The 21996-nt window shown below is 40.4% G+C and overlaps 2 protein-coding genes across 2 annotated transcripts; both read left to right on the top strand.

Moving 5' to 3' along the window:
• Positions 1–4834, top strand: LOC146630761 (ubiquitin carboxyl-terminal hydrolase 12-like). The gene is made up of 18 exons (XM_085356614.1): positions 1–27; positions 226–281; positions 593–665; positions 775–858; positions 1347–1402; positions 1722–1812; positions 1898–1960; positions 2070–2170; positions 2294–2350; positions 2451–2582; positions 2675–2798; positions 2885–3036; positions 3142–3241; positions 3382–3458; positions 3640–3748; positions 4358–4415; positions 4585–4742; positions 4829–4834. The coding sequence occupies exons 1-18, from the start codon at positions 1–3 to the stop codon at positions 4832–4834; spliced, it is 1524 nt and encodes a 507-aa protein (XP_085212740.1).
• A 9916-nt stretch (positions 4835–14750) lies between these two features.
• LOC146630760 (ubiquitin carboxyl-terminal hydrolase 12-like) lies at positions 14751–19584 on the top strand. Its single transcript, XM_085356613.1, has 18 exons — positions 14751–14777; positions 14976–15031; positions 15343–15415; positions 15525–15608; positions 16097–16152; positions 16472–16562; positions 16648–16710; positions 16820–16920; positions 17044–17100; positions 17201–17332; positions 17425–17548; positions 17635–17786; positions 17892–17991; positions 18132–18208; positions 18390–18498; positions 19108–19165; positions 19335–19492; positions 19579–19584. Exons 1-18 carry the CDS (start codon positions 14751–14753, stop codon positions 19582–19584), a joined length of 1524 nt encoding a protein of 507 aa, XP_085212739.1.
• The last annotated feature ends 2412 nt before the right edge of the window (positions 19585–21996 follow it).

Genomic DNA, 21996 nt, shown 5'->3' with positions numbered 1-21996 from the left:
ATGTTTAAACTTCTTTTTCACAGAAAGGTAAGTTTGAAGAGACTCGCAGCACATTTCTATGAATATTTTCTTATGGTAAACAAGCATTTTTGAAACTTTTAAGGAAGCTTCTTGGATGATTTCTGTAAAAACTGAATTTTGAATCCAAATGAAGGATTTTGTATTTTCATACCATATACTTTGTTTTATGCCATTACTGATGTTGCTTTTCTTGTTTCTAAACAGAAATCACACAAACAAAACGTGGCAGAGAAGGAAATTCCTTCTACGTCTCATCAGAGGTAAAGAAATGCGCCAGTCTTTAATGCTGCTGGAGATATTTATAGCAGTGGTTGAGTTGGAGCTCTTTTATTTCCCTTTTATTGGCATTTTTCTTCCACCTTGTGTATTTACATCTTTTTTACTCCTTCTAGTCTTGTCTATAATTTATATTGATTCAGAGATTAGCGTTTGAAAATGTAGAGTGTAAATGTACAAAATACATGATTTTGTTCCATTACAGTTATTAATTTTTATCTGCAATCTCCAGCATGTACTCCTTGTTAAAAATTTGCACTTTGAAAAATAACATTTACACTTTTGTCCTCATCAGCATCCCGGATGCTCCTGTTACTGAAAATGGTCAAAAGAAGAAGAGAAAATGGAGACACCTCTGCTGTTCCTCGGTTTGCTTTTACACAAAACATATGAAATGCACATTCTCTTTAAATTGCACTTGTTAATTTAAAGTGACTTTACTTTTTTAATAAACGTATGTTTGTTCGTACTCTGCAGCAAACTGACAGCGATGCAGAGGCAGAGAGCAACACTGTGAAGACACAAAAAAAGTGTCGCTGGTTTCTTTTTAAATTCTGGAAGGTATGTTTTATGGAAAGAGTCACTGTCATCAAGCATTTACTCATCACAGTTAAATGAGAAGAATTAAGAGCAATTTAGCACACAGCCATGTCCTCAAATTAAGTTCAAAGATGTTTAAACGTTTTTTTTTCACAGAAAGGTAAGTTCGAAGAGACTTGCAGGATGTTTCTCTAAATATTTTTTATGGTGAATAAGCATTTTTGAAGCTTCATGGATGATTTCTGTAAAAACTGAATTTTGATCAGAACCAAATGAAGGATTTTGTATTTCATAGGACAAACTTTAAAACTCAATTTAAGGCATGAATAAATTGTTTTTATTTTATTTAAAGATATTCCTATATCTGCTTCATGAGCTGACAGCTCACTAAAGTGATAAATAATATGAAATAATACCAAATTCTCTAACTGGACACTTTTCATGGAGAGACCCACTTGGTATGTTTGTTTTATGCCATTACTGATGTTGCTTTTCTTGTTTCTAAACAGAAATTACACAAACAAAACGTGGCAGAGAAGGAAATTCCTTCTACGTCTCATCAGAGGTAAAGAAATGCGCCAGTCTTTAATGCTGCTGGAGATATTTATAGCAGTGGTTGAGTTGGAGCTCTTTTATTTCCCTTTTATTGGCATTTTTCTTCCACCTTGTGTATTTACATCTTTTTTACTCCTTCTAGTCTTGTCTATAATTTATATGGATGCAGAGATTAGCGTTTGAAAATGTAGAGTGTAAATGTATAAAATACATGATTTTGTTCATGTTGGTATTCCATTACAGTTATTCACTTTTATTAGCAATCTATATTAGCAAAATGTACTCCTTCTTATAAATTTCCACAACATTTACACTTTTGTCCTCATCAGCATCCCGGATGCTTCTGTTGCTGCCACACCAGCTAACCCTGAAAATGGCCAAAAGAAGAGAAAATGGAGACACATCTTCTGCTGTTCCTCGGTTTGCTTTTACACAAAACATATGAAATACACATTCTCTTTAAAATGTACTTTTTAATAAACTTATGTTTGTTCGTCCTCTGCAGCAAACTGACAGCGATGCAGAGGCAGAGAGCAACACTGTGAAGACTCTTTTTAAATCCGGGAAGGTATGTTTTATGGAAAGAGTCACTGTCATCAAGCATTTACTCATCACAGTTAAATGAGAGCAATTAAGAGCAATGAGGCACACAGCTATGTCCTATATATTTATATCAGGTAAGAAGCACCACGGAAACGATCCCAGCAGACCTGAGTTGGGACACTTGGATTATGGAGCTTCTGGACCAAGAGAGTGGATGGGAGCATGTGTTTAACAGGTAAGAGAAAGACGTCCTCCAAAATGTTTCAACTTCAAAGCTCATGCATCCATGCACATACACTGCTCAGCATCCTGACATCTTTCCTAATTTTGTGTTTGTGTTTTTACCTTTTTGGAGCAGTGTAGCATGCGGTGGAGAAATAATAGAAAGTCAAACTGGGACTATAGACTGCTTCGGGTGAGTACACGTGGTGCACAAAGACCAAAGCTCACTTTGTCAAAGTGGAGAAAATGAATTCTTTTACACTGATACTGTAAACGTTGTGCGTGTGTGTCAGGTTTCCAAACATCGGAAACACCTGCTACATGAACTCCTGCCTGCAGAGCCTCCTCAACATTGAGGAGTTCATAAGAGACATCAGGCGTCAGGAGGTTTTGTGGAGCACAGATCCAGAAGCTCAGCTCTTAAGGTGCGCTACGTCAACCTTCTACTTTCTTCAAAAACCTGAAGAACAAAGAGATCTAACAGCAGAAATGTCTGTTTACCCTTTCCTTTCTACAGAAGGCTCATTGATGTCAGGGACTGTCATGAGTCAACAGATTATGGCCTTAAAGATCACCACCTAAGAGCTTTTAAGAAGGCATTCAGCAGTCAAGCTCCTGAATACACCGGCAGTGCACAGAAAGTGCGTCAGCTATTTGGACATTTTGTTTTTTTGCTTTACCTTCTGATTTTGATGTACTGTTTTAAATCTCTCTGCTTTTCTTTCAGGACGCTCATGAATTCCTAACATTGTTCCTCAATGAGGTCAAAAGGCTCGCACCTCACCTGGAGAGGAACGCAGCTCTCCTGGGCCAAAGTTATACCTGCCCAGTAGAAGAGCATCACATTTTTAAAATGGAAAACATGAGGACATGCAAGAGGTAAGCCTGTCTTTCAGAAACGCAGAGCTGGTTGCAATATTTTCATATACCTCTTTTCCACCTACCTGATCTTTACTTTAACTACGTTACTCCTGAAATGTGTAGCTGTGGTCACCAATCATCACAGCACGAGGACTTCACCAGCTTGTCTCTTGACCTTGTTCCAGAGGGGTCTATTATAAACATGTTAGAGACATACTTGAAGGTAAGATCACAAATTCCAATAGAGTTGTAGTGTCAGCGATCTTAACACACCTTTTTTGTTAGTGTTTGTGCGTATGTGTGTGTGCATATGTTGAGATTTCTTTCTACCATAAAGCCTGTTTTCTCTGTGCTGTTGTTCAGGAACAAGAAATAGAATTTCGCTGTGATTGTGGAGGGACGGCCTCAGAACTGAAGTCGTCTTTTGATACACTGCCAAGGTGAGTAAGGTCACATCAGAATTGATCGACTGACCAGGTTTCCAAACTGTGGCGCATCAAATATCAGAGTTTTTCGAGACAATACTTGAGCAGTCGTTTTCTCCCATCTTCTGTTTGTGTTTGACACTCATTCTTCTTATTTTCTACCTTGTTTGTGTTTTTTTTTTTTCTTTTCTGCCAGAGTCCTGATCTTGCATCTGAAGAGGTTTGGCTTTACACAAACCTACAACATTAAGAAGGTGGATGACCCCGTCAGGCTGCAGAGGGACTTGGTGGTGCCATCCAATCAGGTAAAAACAGACTGCAGAACGTCTCAGGCTACGTCCACACTAGCCCTGATAGATTTGAAAACTCCGTGTCCACACTAGTGTTTTCAGTCATTTTCAAATAGTTGTGCGTCTGCATTGAAACGGCCGAAAACGCTTACGTTCCAGTCCTGCGCATGCGCAAAAGTGAGTGAGGATTACAGAATTTGAAGAAAAGCTATCCGGAGCATGTACAAACTGATATTAATCTTTTTTAGGGCTGTCAAAGTTGAGAGCAATCAAAACAACCGCTGTATAATGCACTCGGCTATCTTTGTTTAATTGCTCACATGACTGCATCACATGACTAAAATGCGTCATCGTTTTAGAAAGTCTGCGTTTTCGAGTGTCCACACTGCGACGGGACAACTCCGTTTTGAAATGTGTGCGTTTTCGAGAGCGTTTTCAAGATGCTGTGTTTTTCCTTGAGGAAAACGCCATCTCAGTGTGGACGGGAGGTCAAAGCGGAGAGAAAACGATGTGTTTTCAAACGAAAACGCATTAGTGTGGACGTAGCCTCAGCAAATCAGCTTAATTATGGCTCTGATGTGAGACTTTGTGAAACTAACACTCTTTGGATTTGTTCCTTCTCAGGGTGGTGGCTGTTATAGTCTTGTCAGCATCATCAATCATTATGGAGGCACAGAGTCAGGTAAAACAACAGACTTGTTACAAACAGAAAATGAAAACTTTCTACTTTTCAGTGAAGGACTCACACACAAAAGCTTTTGATGTTCTAAGACGCACTAAGTCAAAATCACTGTTTGCTTGAATCAGCTGACTTCCAGAAGTTGGATTCATTTGTCTTAATGTGATTTCAGGACACTACATCTGTAGTTCTGTCCATCCTGAGGAGAGTCAGCACTCTACATCAGATCGCTGGCTCACCTATAATGACGCACAGGTGCTCCACACAACCGGATCGGCAGCTTGTGAGGAACAGCAGCACTCGGCCTACATGCTGTTTTACAAGAGAAACGTAAGAAGACACAGCATCTCATCCTGAAGTGAGAGAATTTTTAAATGTCCTGTTACCTTGTTAACCAGTTTTGTCTTCATTCTCAGTTCTGAAACAGGAAATGGAAGGAAGGTCATCATCATGCTGAGAAGAAACAACACTCGTCCCAGCCCACCATCGCACACTGGAGGACAAGTACTGGTAAGTATTGCCCTCAGGAGGGAGGGTCCTCCCAGAGAGCCTGGTCCTCCCAAGATTTCTTCCTCCAGGAGGGAGTTTTTTCTTGCCACTGTCGCCCCACATTCACTGGTCTCATCAGCAGGGACATTTTTAACATCCTAAGACCTGAACTCTTTCATGGCATGCATTTTTAATTTCTCTGTGCCATTTGGGTTGATTGGGACCTGATGAATGTGAAAACAAAGACATCAGATTCGGACTATCTTTTTTTTGTTTCTCAAAAAAATGAGATCCACATATGAGGACATTCATTTTAAAGTTCGATTGAACAGGGGCAGTGTAATGTCCTCCCTCATAAGTGGATATCAGGTTTTTGAAGAGCAAAATTTTGTATTTTGGTCTCATAAATGTTATGTCCACATATGTGGACACCAGGTCCTAGGAGGTTAAAACAAAATCTACTAGTAGTGCAGCACTACTAGAGATCGTCCTTTTCTAGACCAGTGTTTGGCTTGCTCTCTGGAACAACAAATTAGTGCTGTCAGCGTTAATGTCATTTTAACTAATGACGTTTACGCTGACAGCACTAATTTGTTGTTATTATTATTAATATTATTATTAATTTATTTGTAAAATAAATTAAATTTAAAAAAACAAAGAAACAATTTGATTCTTTATGTTATTTTGTTTTATTAAAATCAAAATAACAACAAAACAAAAATAACTAATAAAAAAAATATTAAAAGTATTCAGCAGTGTTTTGTGAAATTTGTAATGAGCCTTAGTTAAGTTGATGTCACAGAAGTTTCTGAATCATTTAGATTGTTCAACAAACTGATTCACTCAGGTAAAGATGGTAAGCTGGAGCAATGGTACGCTTGGAGTTCAGTTTAAGTTTTCAGACAAACATTCACTCGATCAGTTGCAGCTTCTGCTTTTAAATAAATGATTTAGCTGCAAATGTTTAGCTGCAGGTAGCAAAGTCCAAAAGTGACAACATTTCCACTGCAGTCTCTCCAGAAATGGCTTATAAACTTTTGACCAAATTAGACATTTATCCTTGGATCATTGACAACCCTGTAGGGTGAAAATCTTTAATTGTACCTTTTATAACATTTTAACAAGTTACTGTCTCCTGCTGCATGTTTCCTGTTTTGGCTGAACTTCATCAGCAAAGCCCTCAAAGCAGCATATGAAAGAAAGTCATCTTTCATTGTTGTCTCCAGCGTGTTAAAAGAGAGATCGAGCTCAGTGATGAGTTTTGAAGCAGCTGCAGGGACTTCTCGAAGGTTTTGGCTCAAACAGTCGCAGGATGTTGTTCACAGTGGTGACACTGTTGACTGGTGATTGACAAGCACTGAGATACTAACATGACAAACACAAGAAACATCATGACTTATTCTCCTGAGTGCCTGCAAAACACAAACACAAAATCAAACTCAAAGCTTTTCTCTCAGGTGCTGGTGTGGCACAATCTAATGATAAGAAAGGTCATGCTTACAGCTTTTGGAGCACAGCTGCACAAAATAACAGCTTTTGGAGCACAAAATGCATTACAGGTAAACCCAGTACCCAAACATGTTAACAAGGATAAAGAAAAAACCTGAAACAAAAGCAGGTAGTGTGGTGATTTATGTTGTGAGGATGCTTTCACTCCCATCAAAGTCGCCCAGTGTTGAGAACCCAAATGAGCCCAAAAACCTCAAGTGGCTGCAACCAACAGCGAACGTCAAGAAGTGGATACTTGCATGTTGAGCCAGAAACATGCAGAAAACCCAAAAGAGGCAAGACAGCACACCTTGGTGCCACTCAGGCAGTACGAACACCTGGAAAGAGGAGCCCACAGTTCAGACCCAAGGACACTGGTAAGGACACCAGCCAGCCAGTTATAAGTCTAGTTTTAATTTTCATTTTAGTTAGTGTTATGGCCTGTCTAAGGGTGGCCAGACCATAATATAAGGGTGATCCACCCCTGTCTGACCCCAAGCAGCACATCACACAACCAGTACAATTTTGATGGTGATTTTTTTTCACAGTGATTGAATTCTAACAAAGGAAAGGAGCGAACTACAGCTTCGGGGTGGACCCCAAAACAACAAACAAAAGGGACCGTATCTAAAGGATGTACAAAACTTATTTATGAAAAGAATAAAACCAAATAACAATGTCTTATCTCCCTAACTAACAAAAACATGAGAAAAGGGTAATCGAATAGAGTGAACCATAGACTGTATAAAAGATAGGACCATTGCAACTTTACTGCAGCACTTCACCCTTTCACATAGTCCCAGCTCTTCTCTGTCATGTTTTATGGTGCTGCAAATGTCTTCAGTTGGTGAAAGGTCTGGGCTGCTGGTGTCTTGTTGTGCTTGCTATGCATCCCTGACTCGTTTCTTCTTTCTTTTTTTTTCTTTTTTTTTAATGTATTTATTTATGCAAGTTTCAAAATTTTTTTACACATTCACAAACAGCGGGACAGAAGAACACAGACAATAAAGACAATAACAACCAAAAAAAACAAACAAACAAACAAAAAAAACAGAGCAACAAACCACACAACAGGGTACAAGGCCAGCACTTATTAAAAACAGCAGAGAAGCAAACAAAGCAACTGGTATACATGTCAAACAACTCACAATCTAGTGAGTCCAATCCACAAGATCAAATCCAAAGATCGCTAGGAGGAGCTGATAACAATCATGCAAAAACAGTTATGGGCAACAGCTCAGAATGAAAGCAGTTAAAACAATGTGGTCAGGACCCAGGGCGTGGACTGTCCTTCTTAATGTGGTCTATAAAGGGCCCCCATATCTTCCTGAACTTCTCCATGGAATCAGACGTAGAGAACCGAATTTCTTCCAGGTATAGACAGGAGACCATCTCCTCGAGCCACCTCTTGAAGCAGGGAGGGGAGGCAGATTTCCACTCCCCCAGAATCAAACGTTTGGCAATCACCATACCAAACATGAGGGCCTGTTGAACAGCAAAGGGAAGTGCCAAGGAGTCGCCGGAGCAGCCCAGGATCACCATAAGACAGTCAGGATACAGTTGCCTATCATAAACAGTGCTATAGAAACTAAAAATACTAGTCCAAAAGGCTGTAAGCGTAGAACAGGACCAAAAAAGATGCCCAAGAGTACCGTCCACAAGTTTACATTTATCACATTTGGGGGAAACGTTAGGAAAAATCTTGTTCAATTTGGTTTTGGAATAGTGCAGTCTATGGACAACCTTAAATTGAATTAACTGAAGCCGGGCGTTAACAGAGCATAGTTTTATCCGACTTAACACTTCAGCCCATAGATCGTCAGAGATAACCAAACCAGTGTCCCTTGTCCAAGCCTCTTTAATATGGCAAGAGGGGGCTGCCGAAGAAAAAAGGTTGACAAGCCGAGAAATTAAGTGTTTTGAGGTGGGAGGTTCGTTCATCATATTGTAAAAGACATGCTGTATGGGGATGGTATCTAAATTTGAGAATGCTTGCTTGACATAATTCCTAATTTGTAAGTACCGAAAAAAATGACTTGTAGGGAGATTGTACTTTGTCTGAAGCTGAGCAAAAGAGGCAAAATGATTGTCAATATAAAGATCCTTTATAGCAATTAACCCTTTGACAGGCCATTGTTTGAAAGCAGCATCCATTGTACTAGGCGTAAAGCTAGGATTGTGGCAGATCGGGGCAAAAGTTGACACTACCGGGAGGTTCAAGATTCTCTTAATTTGATTCAATATTTTTACGGAGTTGCAAAGAATAAAGTCATCACATGCACTTTTAATAACCGATTTTGAAAATAAGATAGCTGGCAAGGATGCTCCAGTGTGCTCGATAGCAGTGCTAAGCTCCAATTCGAGCCATTTAGGGCTGGACCTGCATCCCACAGCATCACCAACTATAGGCAGATTCCAGAAGACCCAGGCTCTGGCATTACAGGCCCAGTAATAATGTCTGAAAACTGGAAGGCCCAGACCACCCTCGTCCGAGGGCTTTTGCAAGTGAGACTTCGAGATGCGGGGGGGCTTGTAGGCCCAAACGAAAGGCATGATAATGGCATCCAACGCTTTGAAAAAGGAAGACCTGAGAAAAATAGGAACGTTCTGGAATAGGTACATGAATTTAGGGAGCACAACCATTTTGATTATATTGATACGGCCAATCATTGAAAGTGGGAGAAGTTTACACTTGAGCTCATCAGTTAGAACCGAATAATTAAGCCTGAAGAGGAGTTTTGAGTTCCTAGGGATGTTAATACCCAGGTATGAAAAGTAATCCTGGGAGACCTTAAAGGGCAAACTAGACAGGAAATCAGGGCCCAGACCAGACGACAGCGGCATAAGAACAGACTTCTTCCAATTTATGGTGAACCCTGATAGGTGGCCAAAGCTGTCAATCAGCTTAAGAAGTGGAGGAAGGGAGATCTTTAAATCTGAAAGAGCCAATATGATATCATCTGCATACAGACCGATGGTGTACTCTGACGTGCCACAATTTATACCAGAGATATGGGAATTGGCTCTGATGGCAATGGCCAACGGCTCAAGAGCTAAAGCAAAAAGCATTGGAGAGAGGCAACAACCCTGCCTTGTCCCACGGTGTAAGAGGAACGGGAGCGACCTCTCATGGTTGGTAAGGACCGAGGAACGAGGGCAAGCGTAAAGCAACTTAATCATATTCAAAAAATTCGACCCAAAACCAAATTTTTCAAGAGTAGCAAACAAATAACTCCATTCCACTTGGTCGAAAGCCTGCTGGGCATCGAGTGAAATCACCGCAGAATTGGGCAGTGTCGTTGAGTACATCGCATTTAAGAGACATCTAGTATTAGAAAAAGAGAATCTATTGGGGATAAAACCCGATTGGTCAGGATGAATTATAGAGCCTATGTGCTTATTTAACCGGTTGGTTAGGACTTTAGCAATTATCTTTTGGTCTGAGTTGAGAAGACTTAGGGGACGATAGGAAGAAACATTAGTTTCGTCTCTGTCTTTTTTCAGGAGGAGACATATATGGGCATCGTAGAAAGAATGAGGGAATGAGCCGTTTAACACTGCGCAATTTACCATCCGAAGTAGCAGGGGAGCGATAACGTCAATATGTGTCTTATAAAGCTCTATCCCGAAACCGTCCGGACCACATGCTTTTCCATTAGGAAAGGAGCAGATTGCATTTCTAATTTCCTCCAGCGTAAAGTCTGCATCGAGTAAGCCCCGTGCAGCCTCAGGAAGAGTCGGGATGTCTAAAGCATTAAGAAAATTAGTGATTTCAGCAACTGTGGCCGTAGTACTAGATGTGTATAACTGACAATAAAAACTGCGAAATCTGTCATTTATCTGCTTGTGATCGGACAGCAACTGGCCAGTTGCAGAGAGAATTCTGTGTATCGCCCTTTCAGCTTGAATGCCCTTCAGCTGTCTGGAAAGCACCTTGTCAGCCTTTTCACCAAGCTCAAAATGCTTCTGTTTTAATCGACGAATACAATTCATGACCTGCTCCCCCAACATGTGGTTGTAGTCATATTTCAATTTGAGAATGGTATTAAGTGTGTCAGCAGCCCCGGTATCGCGATACTTCTCCTCCAACACAGACAGCTCTGCCTCAATATTAGTACGCAGCCTGAGTTTGTCCCTCTTCTGAGAAGCTTGATAAGCAATAATATGGCCTCTAATAACGACTTTAAAGGACTCCCACAAAACAGAGTCTGAAACTACACCATTATCATTAAATTGTAAAAATTCTGCGATTTTAGTAGATAGGTAAACCGTAAAAGAGTCATTTAGATATAAAGAGGGGTTAAATTTCCAATTGTATTGGGGGGTATATAGGTTGAAGTCAATTACCGTTGAGAGAGGTGCGTGGTCCGAAACTAAAATACTGTGATAAGTGGAACTAACCACTTTCGAAATAAGCCTGGAATCAATAAGAAAATAGTCAATTCTACTGAAGCTGCCATGGACAGGGGAGAAGAAAGAGTATTGCTTTTCTAACGGATGCTGGTGCCTCCAAATGTCAACCAAGTCCAAAGATTTAGTAAGAGTATTGAGTACAGAAACAGCTCTCAAGGTTGGGGCCAGGGACGCAGAAGACCTATCCAACAATGGACCGAAATAACAATTAAAATCACCACCGATAATGATATTATGGTCATTGTATTGTGAGACAAGATTGAATATTTTACTAAAGAAGTCAGGGTTGTCAAAATTAGGGGCATAGATGTTCAAGAGGACTACAGGGGTGGAGTTGACTGTACCTGTAACAAGTATGAACCTCCCACCTGGATCACATATCTGAGTTTTGAATATAAAAGGAATAGTTCTGCGAACAAGAATGGCAACCCCTCTCGCCCTGGAAGAAAAGGCGGACTGGTACACCTGTGACACCCATACCGATCTTAATCGCCTCTGCTCTGAAGGTTGGATATGGACTCGTTTCTTCTTTCTGCATCAAGTAAGGAATGTAGTGAAAGTTCCCAAGAGGTTAAAAACACCACTGAAAAAATGCCATCAGACCTGAGTTGGGACACTTGGATTATGGAGCTTCTGGACCAAGAGAGTGGATGGGAGCATGTGTTTAATAAGTAAGAGAATAACGTCCCCCAAAATGTTTACATTTCAAAGCTCATGCATACATTAGTGATGGGCAGATGAAGCATTGAAGCTTTTCATCCAATTGGTTCACCCCAGCGCAAAGCTTCTTGAAGCTTTATTTGCTCTAGTAGGACACCTACTGGACGTAAAAATATTAGTTGGCATGAATTTGAAGAGTGTGGCCTTTTGCACACAGCCTGTAAATGTCAACAACAAAAGGAGTGTGTAAAACATGTATATTGTAGTGATGCAGTATACTGTGTATATTTATACTGGCAGTATGGAAAATGATTATTTGGAAATGCTTAAAATGGAAATGATCATTTACTGTGAGGTGAGGTGTGGTTGGGGTGTGGACAGTGGTTGTGCTTTTGTAACGTTGAGGTATGGACAGCTACACACTGAGGCGTCAGTCCTGCCCATATTTTATTCAGTAAAAACTAAATTTTCACTGCTTTTATGACCTTTTTAGTGGGGAGAACATAGCTAGGATTTAATGATTTAACAAATCTTATAAATCCTTTGTCCTCCACAATGCTAAATGGCTGGGAGTCCTCAATCACCATGCTAACCAGGTTTTCATCTATTTGAGATTGTTCTCCTGAGGAAAGACAATAAAAACAAAGCACAAATATAAATATCACACACGTAACTTATTACAGTTTGTATAATATTGTTATATCATTTAGTAACATTACGGCATGCTATTATTATCATGGCATTTGATGGCTCACCTGGTCTTGCTCAACAATCGCTGTTCCCCTTATTCTCATGCAAAGCTCTGTAGTGCCTAAGCATGGATGAGGTGTTGTTGTTATATCCCAGCTCCCTGGCACATAGCAAACACTTCACCTTGTACAAAAGTAAATACAGCTTAACTTAAATTGTATTGCACCATCAGTATTATGAAAATACATCTTCTGTAGAAATACCTTGTTGGGAGGAATAAGATCAAAATGTTCCCACACAGGGGAGGACATCCTCCTCTTCTTAGCTGGCTCCATTCTCTCCTGAGTTTCTCTCCTCACTCTCATAAACCTCCAAACTGCCTCCCAGCTGTCTCCAACTCTCACTAACCGCAGCTCTCCATCAAACACCCACATTTTGATTGAAGTCTGAGGGGTTTGTATCGCTGTCACATCTCGCGGCAAAGTTCGAACCACTTCATGAACCAGTCACGTGGTACAGCCGGGCAGCGAGGCTTCGGACGTCATCATTTTCAGCTCCTCCCATAAATGAAGCAAGCCTCGATACGTGCATCGCGGAAACGCCCCCTCCATTACTCGACACATCACTAGCATACATGCACATCTAGTGCTCAGCGTCTAATTGTGTGTTTGTGTTTTTACCTTTTTGCAGTAGCGTAGTGAAACATTTGGGCGGTGGATAAATAATGGAAAATAAAATTCAGACTAGAGACGGCTTCAGGTGAGTACACGTGGTGCACAAGGACCAAAGCTCACCTTCTCAACCTGGACAAAATGAATTATTTTACACTGATACTGTAAACTTTTGTTTGTGTGTCAGGTTTCCATACATCGGAAACAGCTGCTGCATCTGTAATTCTGTCCATCCTGAGGAGAGTCCACACTCTACATCAGATCCTTGGCTCACCTATAATGATGCACAGGTGCTGCACACAACTGGATCTGCAGCTTGTGAGGAACAGCAGCATATACGAAGGGGATAAATAGAATAAATAGGAATAAAAAATAAAAATACAAGTGAATTGCACATTTCAAGTATTGAGTCTATTGCACTGTTGACTATTTACAAAAGTATTGCACAAAAGGTATTGCACAGTGAGGTGAAGAGGCACTACAGCTTAGTTGTTCCCCCCTCCTTTGTCCTCCTGTTTCCCCTCCCTCTCCCCTCCAGAGAGGAGTTAAACAGTCTGATGGCGTGTGGGACAAAGGAGTTTTTAAGTCTGTTAGTTCTTGTCTTTGGGAGAAGCAACCTGTCACTGAACAGACTCTTCTGGTTGTTAATGGCCATGTGCAGAGGATGCCCAGCATTGTTCATAATGTCCATCAGTTTCTTTAATGTCCTTTTCTCTGCCACTGTCACCAGAGTGTCCAGCTTCATGCCGACCACAGAGCTAGCCCTCCTGATCAGTTTCTCCAGCCTGGATGAGTCCTTCTTTGCTGTGCTGCTCCCCCAGCACACCAAAACAAAACAAAAGAGATCGTTGACTTCAGGAGAGCACAGTGGGATCACTGCCCACTTAACATGAATGGATCCTCTGTGGAGGTCGTCAAGAGCACCAGATTTCTTGGTGTCCACCTGGCGGAAAACCACTCCTGCTCCCTCAACACCAGCTCCATAACCAAGAAGGCCCAGCAGCGTCTCTACTTCATGCAGAAGCTGAGGAAAGCCCATCTCCCACCATCCATTCTCACCACCTTTTACAGTGGGACTAATGAGAGCATCCTAAGTAGCTGCATCACTGTCTGGTATGGTAACTGCAGCGTATTGGATCGCAGTACCCTACAACGGATTGTGAGAGCAGCTAAGAAGGTCATTGGAGCCCCTCTCCCCTCCTTATAACACCCGCTTGCTGGAGGACCCCACACAGCCTTCAAACACACTCTTCACCCTGCTGCCTTCTGGAAAGAGGTCCCACAACATCCGGGCCCTCGCTACCAAACTACGGAAAAGTTTCTTCCCACAAGCCGTCAGACCCCTGAACACTCAGTGACTGCACTGGCACACGCACACCTTCACACATGTCACTACCAAGCACTTATCTGCAGTATCTCACACTCATATACATACATACAGACACCAAGTTACTTTTGCACAATACTCAGCATTTTGCACATTTCCATTGTCTTGTGTCTGTTTCGTCCTGTTCTGTCACGTTTTGCACTGTTTTGTCTTGTTTATTTTTGCAATTTATGCACACTGCACTTTATGTAGTCCTGGGTTTGTCCGTATATGTCATATATAGCACCAGGGTCTCGGAGGAACGCTGTCTCGTTTCACTCTGTACAGCACCTCTGCACGTGGTTAAAATGACAATAAAAGCCACTTGACTTGACCTGTTTTGTGTAGCAGTTGCTTGGAGACGAGCACCATACAGTTCAAATGAGCATACATTCCAAAATATGCAAATTTGCCCCATACATCATAATGATGATGTTTGCTGTTCAGGGTATGAACGTTCTATGCTGAAAGTTTATAAATATACAACCTTTGACTGCTTGTTTTCAGTTGAACTTTTGCAAAGCTGAGGAGATTTTGGCTGCGATCACATCAAGTCCAAAGATGTTTAAACTTCTTTTTCACAGAAAGGTAAGTTTGAAGAGACTCGCAGCACATTTCTATGAATATTTTCTTATGGTAAACAAGCATTTTTGAAACTTTTAAGGAAGCTTCTTGGATGATTTCTGTAAAAACTGAATTTTGAATCCAAATGAAGGATTTTGTATTTTCATACCATATACTTTGTTTTATGCCATTACTGATGTTGGTTTTCTTGTTTCTAAACAGAAATCACACAAACAAAACGTGGCAGAGAAGGAAATTCCTTCTACGTCTCATCAGAGGTAAAGAAATGCGCCAGTCTTTAATGCTGCTGGAGATATTTATAGCAGTGGTTGAGTTGGAGCTCTTTTATTTCCCTTTTATTGGCATTTTTCTTCCACCTTGTGTATTTACATCTTTTTTACTCCTTCTAGTCTTGTCTATAATTTATATTGATTCAGAGATTAGCGTTTGAAAATGTAGAGTGTAAATGTACAAAATACATGATTTTGTTCCATTACAGTTATTAATTTTTATCTGCAATCTCCAGCATGTACTCCTTGTTAAAAATTTGCACTTTGAAAAATAACATTTACACTTTTGTCCTCATCAGCATCCCGGATGCTCCTGTTACTGAAAATGGTCAAAAGAAGAAGAGAAAATGGAGACACCTCTGCTGTTCCTCGGTTTGCTTTTACACAAAACATATGAAATGCACATTCTCTTTAAATTGCACTTGTTAATTTAAAGTGACTTTACTTTTTTAATAAACGTATGTTTGTTCGTACTCTGCAGCAAACTGACAGCGATGCAGAGGCAGAGAGCAACACTGTGAAGACACAAAAAAAGTGTCGCTGGTTTCTTTTTAAATTCTGGAAGGTATGTTTTATGGAAAGAGTCACTGTCATCAAGCATTTACTCATCACAGTTAAATGAGAAGAATTAAGAGCAATTTAGCACACAGCCATGTCCTCAAATTAAGTTCAAAGATGTTTAAACGTTTTTTTTTCACAGAAAGGTAAGTTCGAAGAGACTTGCAGGATGTTTCTCTAAATATTTTTTATGGTGAATAAGCATTTTTGAAGCTTCATGGATGATTTCTGTAAAAACTGAATTTTGATCAGAACCAAATGAAGGATTTTGTATTTCATAGGACAAACTTTAAAACTCAATTTAAGGCATGAATAAATTGTTTTTATTTTATTTAAAGATATTCCTATATCTGCTTCATGAGCTGACAGCTCACTAAAGTGATAAATAATATGAAATAATACCAAATTCTCTAACTGGACACTTTTCATGGAGAGACCCACTTGGTATGTTTGTTTTATGCCATTACTGATGTTGCTTTTCTTGTTTCTAAACAGAAATTACACAAACAAAACGTGGCAGAGAAGGAAATTCCTTCTACGTCTCATCAGAGGTAAAGAAATGCGCCAGTCTTTAATGCTGCTGGAGATATTTATAGCAGTGGTTGAGTTGGAGCTCTTTTATTTCCCTTTTATTGGCATTTTTCTTCCACCTTGTGTATTTACATCTTTTTTACTCCTTCTAGTCTTGTCTATTATTTATATGGATGCAGAGATTAGCGTTTGAAAATGTAGAGTGTAAATGTATAAAATACATGATTTTGTTCATGTTGGTATTCCATTACAGTTATTCACTTTTATTAGCAATCTATATTAGCAAAATGTACTCCTTCTTATAAATTTCCACAACATTTACACTTTTGTCCTCATCAGCATCCCGGATGCTTCTGTTGCTGCCACACCAGCTAACCCTGAAAATGGCCAAAAGAAGAGAAAATGGAGACACATCTTCTGCTGTTCCTCGGTTTGCTTTTACACAAAACATATGAAATACACATTCTCTTTAAAATGTACTTTTTAATAAACTTATGTTTGTTCGTCCTCTGCAGCAAACTGACAGCGATGCAGAGGCAGAGAGCAACACTGTGAAGACTCTTTTTAAATCCGGGAAGGTATGTTTTATGGAAAGAGTCACTGTCATCAAGCATTTACTCATCACAGTTAAATGAGAGCAATTAAGAGCAATGAGGCACACAGCTATGTCCTATATATTTATATCAGGTAAGAAGCACCACGGAAACGATCCCAGCAGACCTGAGTTGGGACACTTGGATTATGGAGCTTCTGGACCAAGAGAGTGGATGGGAGCATGTGTTTAACAGGTAAGAGAAAGACGTCCTCCAAAATGTTTCAACTTCAAAGCTCATGCATCCATGCACATACACTGCTCAGCATCCTGACATCTTTCCTAATTTTGTGTTTGTGTTTTTACCTTTTTGGAGCAGTGTAGCATGCGGTGGAGAAATAATAGAAAGTCAAACTGGGACTATAGACTGCTTCGGGTGAGTACACGTGGTGCACAAAGACCAAAGCTCACTTTGTCAAAGTGGAGAAAATGAATTCTTTTACACTGATACTGTAAACGTTGTGCGTGTGTGTCAGGTTTCCAAACATCGGAAACACCTGCTACATGAACTCCTGCCTGCAGAGCCTCCTCAACATTGAGGAGTTCATAAGAGACATCAGGCGTCAGGAGGTTTTGTGGAGCACAGATCCAGAAGCTCAGCTCTTAAGGTGCGCTACGTCAACCTTCTACTTTCTTCAAAAACCTGAAGAACAAAGAGATCTAACAGCAGAAATGTCTGTTTACCCTTTCCTTTCTACAGAAGGCTCATTGATGTCAGGGACTGTCATGAGTCAACAGATTATGGCCTTAAAGATCACCACCTAAGAGCTTTTAAGAAGGCATTCAGCAGTCAAGCTCCTGAATACACCGGCAGTGCACAGAAAGTGCGTCAGCTATTTGGACATTTTGTTTTTTTGCTTTACCTTCTGATTTTGATGTACTGTTTTAAATCTCTCTGCTTTTCTTTCAGGACGCTCATGAATTCCTAACATTGTTCCTCAATGAGGTCAAAAGGCTCGCACCTCACCTGGAGAGGAACGCAGCTCTCCTGGGCCAAAGTTATACCTGCCCAGTAGAAGAGCATCACATTTTTAAAATGGAAAACATGAGGACATGCAAGAGGTAAGCCTGTCTTTCAGAAACGCAGAGCTGGTTGCAATATTTTCATATACCTCTTTTCCACCTACCTGATCTTTACTTTAACTACGTTACTCCTGAAATGTGTAGCTGTGGTCACCAATCATCACAGCACGAGGACTTCACCAGCTTGTCTCTTGACCTTGTTCCAGAGGGGTCTATTATAAACATGTTAGAGACATACTTGAAGGTAAGATCACAAATTCCAATAGAGTTGTAGTGTCAGCGATCTTAACACACCTTTTTTGTTAGTGTTTGTGCGTATGTGTGTGTGCATATGTTGAGATTTCTTTCTACCATAAAGCCTGTTTTCTCTGTGCTGTTGTTCAGGAACAAGAAATAGAATTTCGCTGTGATTGTGGAGGGACGGCCTCAGAACTGAAGTCGTCTTTTGATACACTGCCAAGGTGAGTAAGGTCACATCAGAATTGATCGACTGACCAGGTTTCCAAACTGTGGCGCATCAAATATCAGAGTTTTTCGAGACAATACTTGAGCAGTCGTTTTCTCCCATCTTCTGTTTGTGTTTGACACTCATTCTTCTTATTTTCTACCTTGTTTGTGTTTTTTTTTTTTCTTTTCTGCCAGAGTCCTGATCTTGCATCTGAAGAGGTTTGGCTTTACACAAACCTACAACATTAAGAAGGTGGATGACCCCGTCAGGCTGCAGAGGGACTTGGTGGTGCCATCCAATCAGGTAAAAACAGACTGCAGAACGTCTCAGGCTACGTCCACACTAGCCCTGATAGATTTGAAAACTCCGTGTCCACACTAGTGTTTTCAGTCATTTTCAAATAGTTGTGCGTCTGCATTGAAACGGCCGAAAACGCTTACGTTCCAGTCCTGCGCATGCGCAAAAGTGAGTGAGGATTACAGAATTTGAAGAAAAGCTATCCGGAGCATGTACAAACTGATATTAATCTTTTTTAGGGCTGTCAAAGTTGAGAGCAATCAAAACAACCGCTGTATAATGCACTCGGCTATCTTTGTTTAATTGCTCACATGACTGCATCACATGACTAAAATGCGTCATCGTTTTAGAAAGTCTGCGTTTTCGAGTGTCCACACTGCGACGGGACAACTCCGTTTTGAAATGTGTGCGTTTTCGAGAGCGTTTTCAAGATGCTGTGTTTTTCCTTGAGGAAAACGCCATCTCAGTGTGGACGGGAGGTCAAAGCGGAGAGAAAACGATGTGTTTTCAAACGAAAACGCATTAGTGTGGACGTAGCCTCAGCAAATCAGCTTAATTATGGCTCTGATGTGAGACTTTGTGAAACTAACACTCTTTGGATTTGTTCCTTCTCAGGGTGGTGGCTGTTATAGTCTTGTCAGCATCATCAATCATTATGGAGGCACAGAGTCAGGTAAAACAACAGACTTGTTACAAACAGAAAATGAAAACTTTCTACTTTTCAGTGAAGGACTCACACACAAAAGCTTTTGATGTTCTAAGACGCACTAAGTCAAAATCACTGTTTGCTTGAATCAGCTGACTTCCAGAAGTTGGATTCATTTGTCTTAATGTGATTTCAGGACACTACATCTGTAGTTCTGTCCATCCTGAGGAGAGTCAGCACTCTACATCAGATCGCTGGCTCACCTATAATGACGCACAGGTGCTCCACACAACCGGATCGGCAGCTTGTGAGGAACAGCAGCACTCGGCCTACATGCTGTTTTACAAGAGAAACGTAAGAAGACACAGCATCTCATCCTGAAGTGAGAGAATTTTTAAATGTCCTGTTACCTTGTTAACCAGTTTTGTCTTCATTCTCAGTTCTGAAACAGGAAATGGAAGGAAGGTCATCATCATGCTGAGAAGAAACAACACTCGTCCCAGCCCACCATCGCACACTGGAGGACAAGTACTGGTAAGTATTGCCCTCAGGAGGGAGGGTCCTCCCAGAGAGCCTGGTCCTCCCAAGATTTCTTCCTCCAGGAGGGAGTTTTTTCTTGCCACTGTCGCCCCACATTCACTGGTCTCATCAGCAGGGACATTTTTAACATCCTAAGACCTGAACTCTTTCATGGCATGCATTTTTAATTTCTCTGTGCCATTTGGGTTGATTGGGACCTGATGAATGTGAAAACAAAGACATCAGATTCGGACTATCTTTTTTTTGTTTCTCAAAAAAATGAGATCCACATATGAGGACATTCATTTTAAAGTTCGATTGAACAGGGGCAGTGTAATGTCCTCCCTCATAAGTGGATATCAGGTTTTTGAAGAGCAAAATTTTGTATTTTGGTCTCATAAATGTTATGTCCACATATGTGGACACCAGGTCCTAGGAGGTTAAAACAAAATCTACTAGTAGTGCAGCACTACTAGAGATCGTCCTTTTCTAGACCAGTGTTTGGCTTGCTCTCTGGAACAACAAATTAGTGCTGTCAGCGTTAACGTCATTTTAACTAATGACGTTTACGCTGACAGCACTAATTTGTTGTTATTATTATTAATATTATTATTAATTTATTTGTAAAATAAATTAAATTTAAAAAAACAAAGAAACAATTTGATTCTTTATGTTATTTTGTTTTATTAAAATCAAAATAACAACAAAACAAAAATAACTAATAAAAAAAATATTAAAAGTATTCAGCAGTGTTTTGTGAAATTTGTAATGAGCCTTAGTTAAGTTGATGTCACAGAAGTTTCTGAATCATTTAGATTGTTCAACAAACTGATTCACTCAGGTAAAGATGGTAAGCTGGAGCAATGGTACGCTTGGAGTTCAGTTTAAGTTTTCAGACAAACATTCACTCGATCAGTTGCAGCTTCTGCTTTTAAATAAATGATTTAGCTGCAAATGTTTAGCTGCAGGTAGCAAAGTCCAAAAGTGACAACATTTCCACTGCAGTCTCTCCAGAAATGGCTTATAAACTTTTGACCAAATTAGACATTTATCCTTGGATCATTGACAACCCTGTAGGGTGAAAATCTTTAATTGTACCTTTTATAACATTTTAACAAGTTACTGTCTCCTGCTGCATGTTTCCTGTTTTGGCTGAACTTCATCAGCAAAGCCCTCAAAGCAGCATATGAAAGAAAGTCATCTTTCATTGTTGTCTCCAGCGTGTTAAAAGAGAGATCGAGCTCAGTGATGAGTTTTGAAGCAGCTGCAGGGACTTCTCGAAGGTTTTGGCTCAAACAGTCGCAGGATGTTGTTCACAGTGGTGACACTGTTGACTGGTGATTGACAAGCACTGAGATACTAACATGACAAACACAAGAAACATCATGACTTATTCTCCTGAGTGCCTGCAAAACACAAACACAAAATCAAACTCAAAGCTTTTCTCTCAGGTGCTGGTGTGGCACAATCTAATGATAAGAAAGGTCATGCTTACAGCTTTTGGAGCACAGCTGCACAAAATAACAGCTTTTGGAGCACAAAATGCATTACAGGTAAACCCAGTACCCAAACATGTTAACAAGGATAAAGAAAAAACCTGAAACAAAAGCAGGTAGTGTGGTGATTTATGTTGTGAGGATGCTTTCACTCCCATCAAAGTCGCCCAGTGTTGAGAACCCAAATGAGCCCAAAAACCTCAAGTGGCTGCAACCAACAGCGAACGTCAAGAAGTGGATACTTGCATGTTGAGCCAGAAACATGCAGAAAACCCAAAAGAGGCAAGACAGCACACCTTGGTGCCACTCAGGCAGTACGAACACCTGGAAAGAGGAGCCCACAGTTCAGACCCAAGGACACTGGTAAGGACACCAGCCAGCCAGTTATAAGTCTAGTTTTAATTTTCATTTTAGTTAGTGTTATGGCCTGTCTAAGGGTGGCCAGACCATAATATAAGGGTGATCCACCCCTGTCTGACCCCAAGCAGCACATCACACAACCAGTACAATTTTGATGGTGATTTTTTTTCACAGTGATTGAATTCTAACAAAGGAAAGGAGCGAACTACAGCTTCGGGGTGGACCCCAAAACAACAAACAAAAGGGACCGTATCTAAAGGATGTACAAAACTTATTTATGAAAAGAATAAAACCAAATAACAATGTCTTATCTCCCTAACTAACAAAAACATGAGAAAAGGGTAATCGAATAGAGTGAACCATAGACTGTATAAAAGATAGGACCATTGCAACTTTACTGCAGCACTTCACCCTTTCACATAGTCCCAGCTCTTCTCTGTCATGTTTTATGGTGCTGCAAATGTCTTCAGTTGGTGAAAGGTC

The sequence above is a fragment of the Diplotaxodon limnothrissa genome, linkage group LG6 (assembly GCF_057381915.1).
Source record: "Diplotaxodon limnothrissa isolate DT_005_m linkage group LG6, D_limnothrissa_male_GT1.1, whole genome shotgun sequence".
In the NCBI taxonomy this organism is placed as follows: domain Eukaryota; kingdom Metazoa; phylum Chordata; class Actinopteri; order Cichliformes; family Cichlidae; genus Diplotaxodon; species Diplotaxodon limnothrissa.
This window is presented reverse-complemented; position numbering and strand designations above follow the sequence as displayed.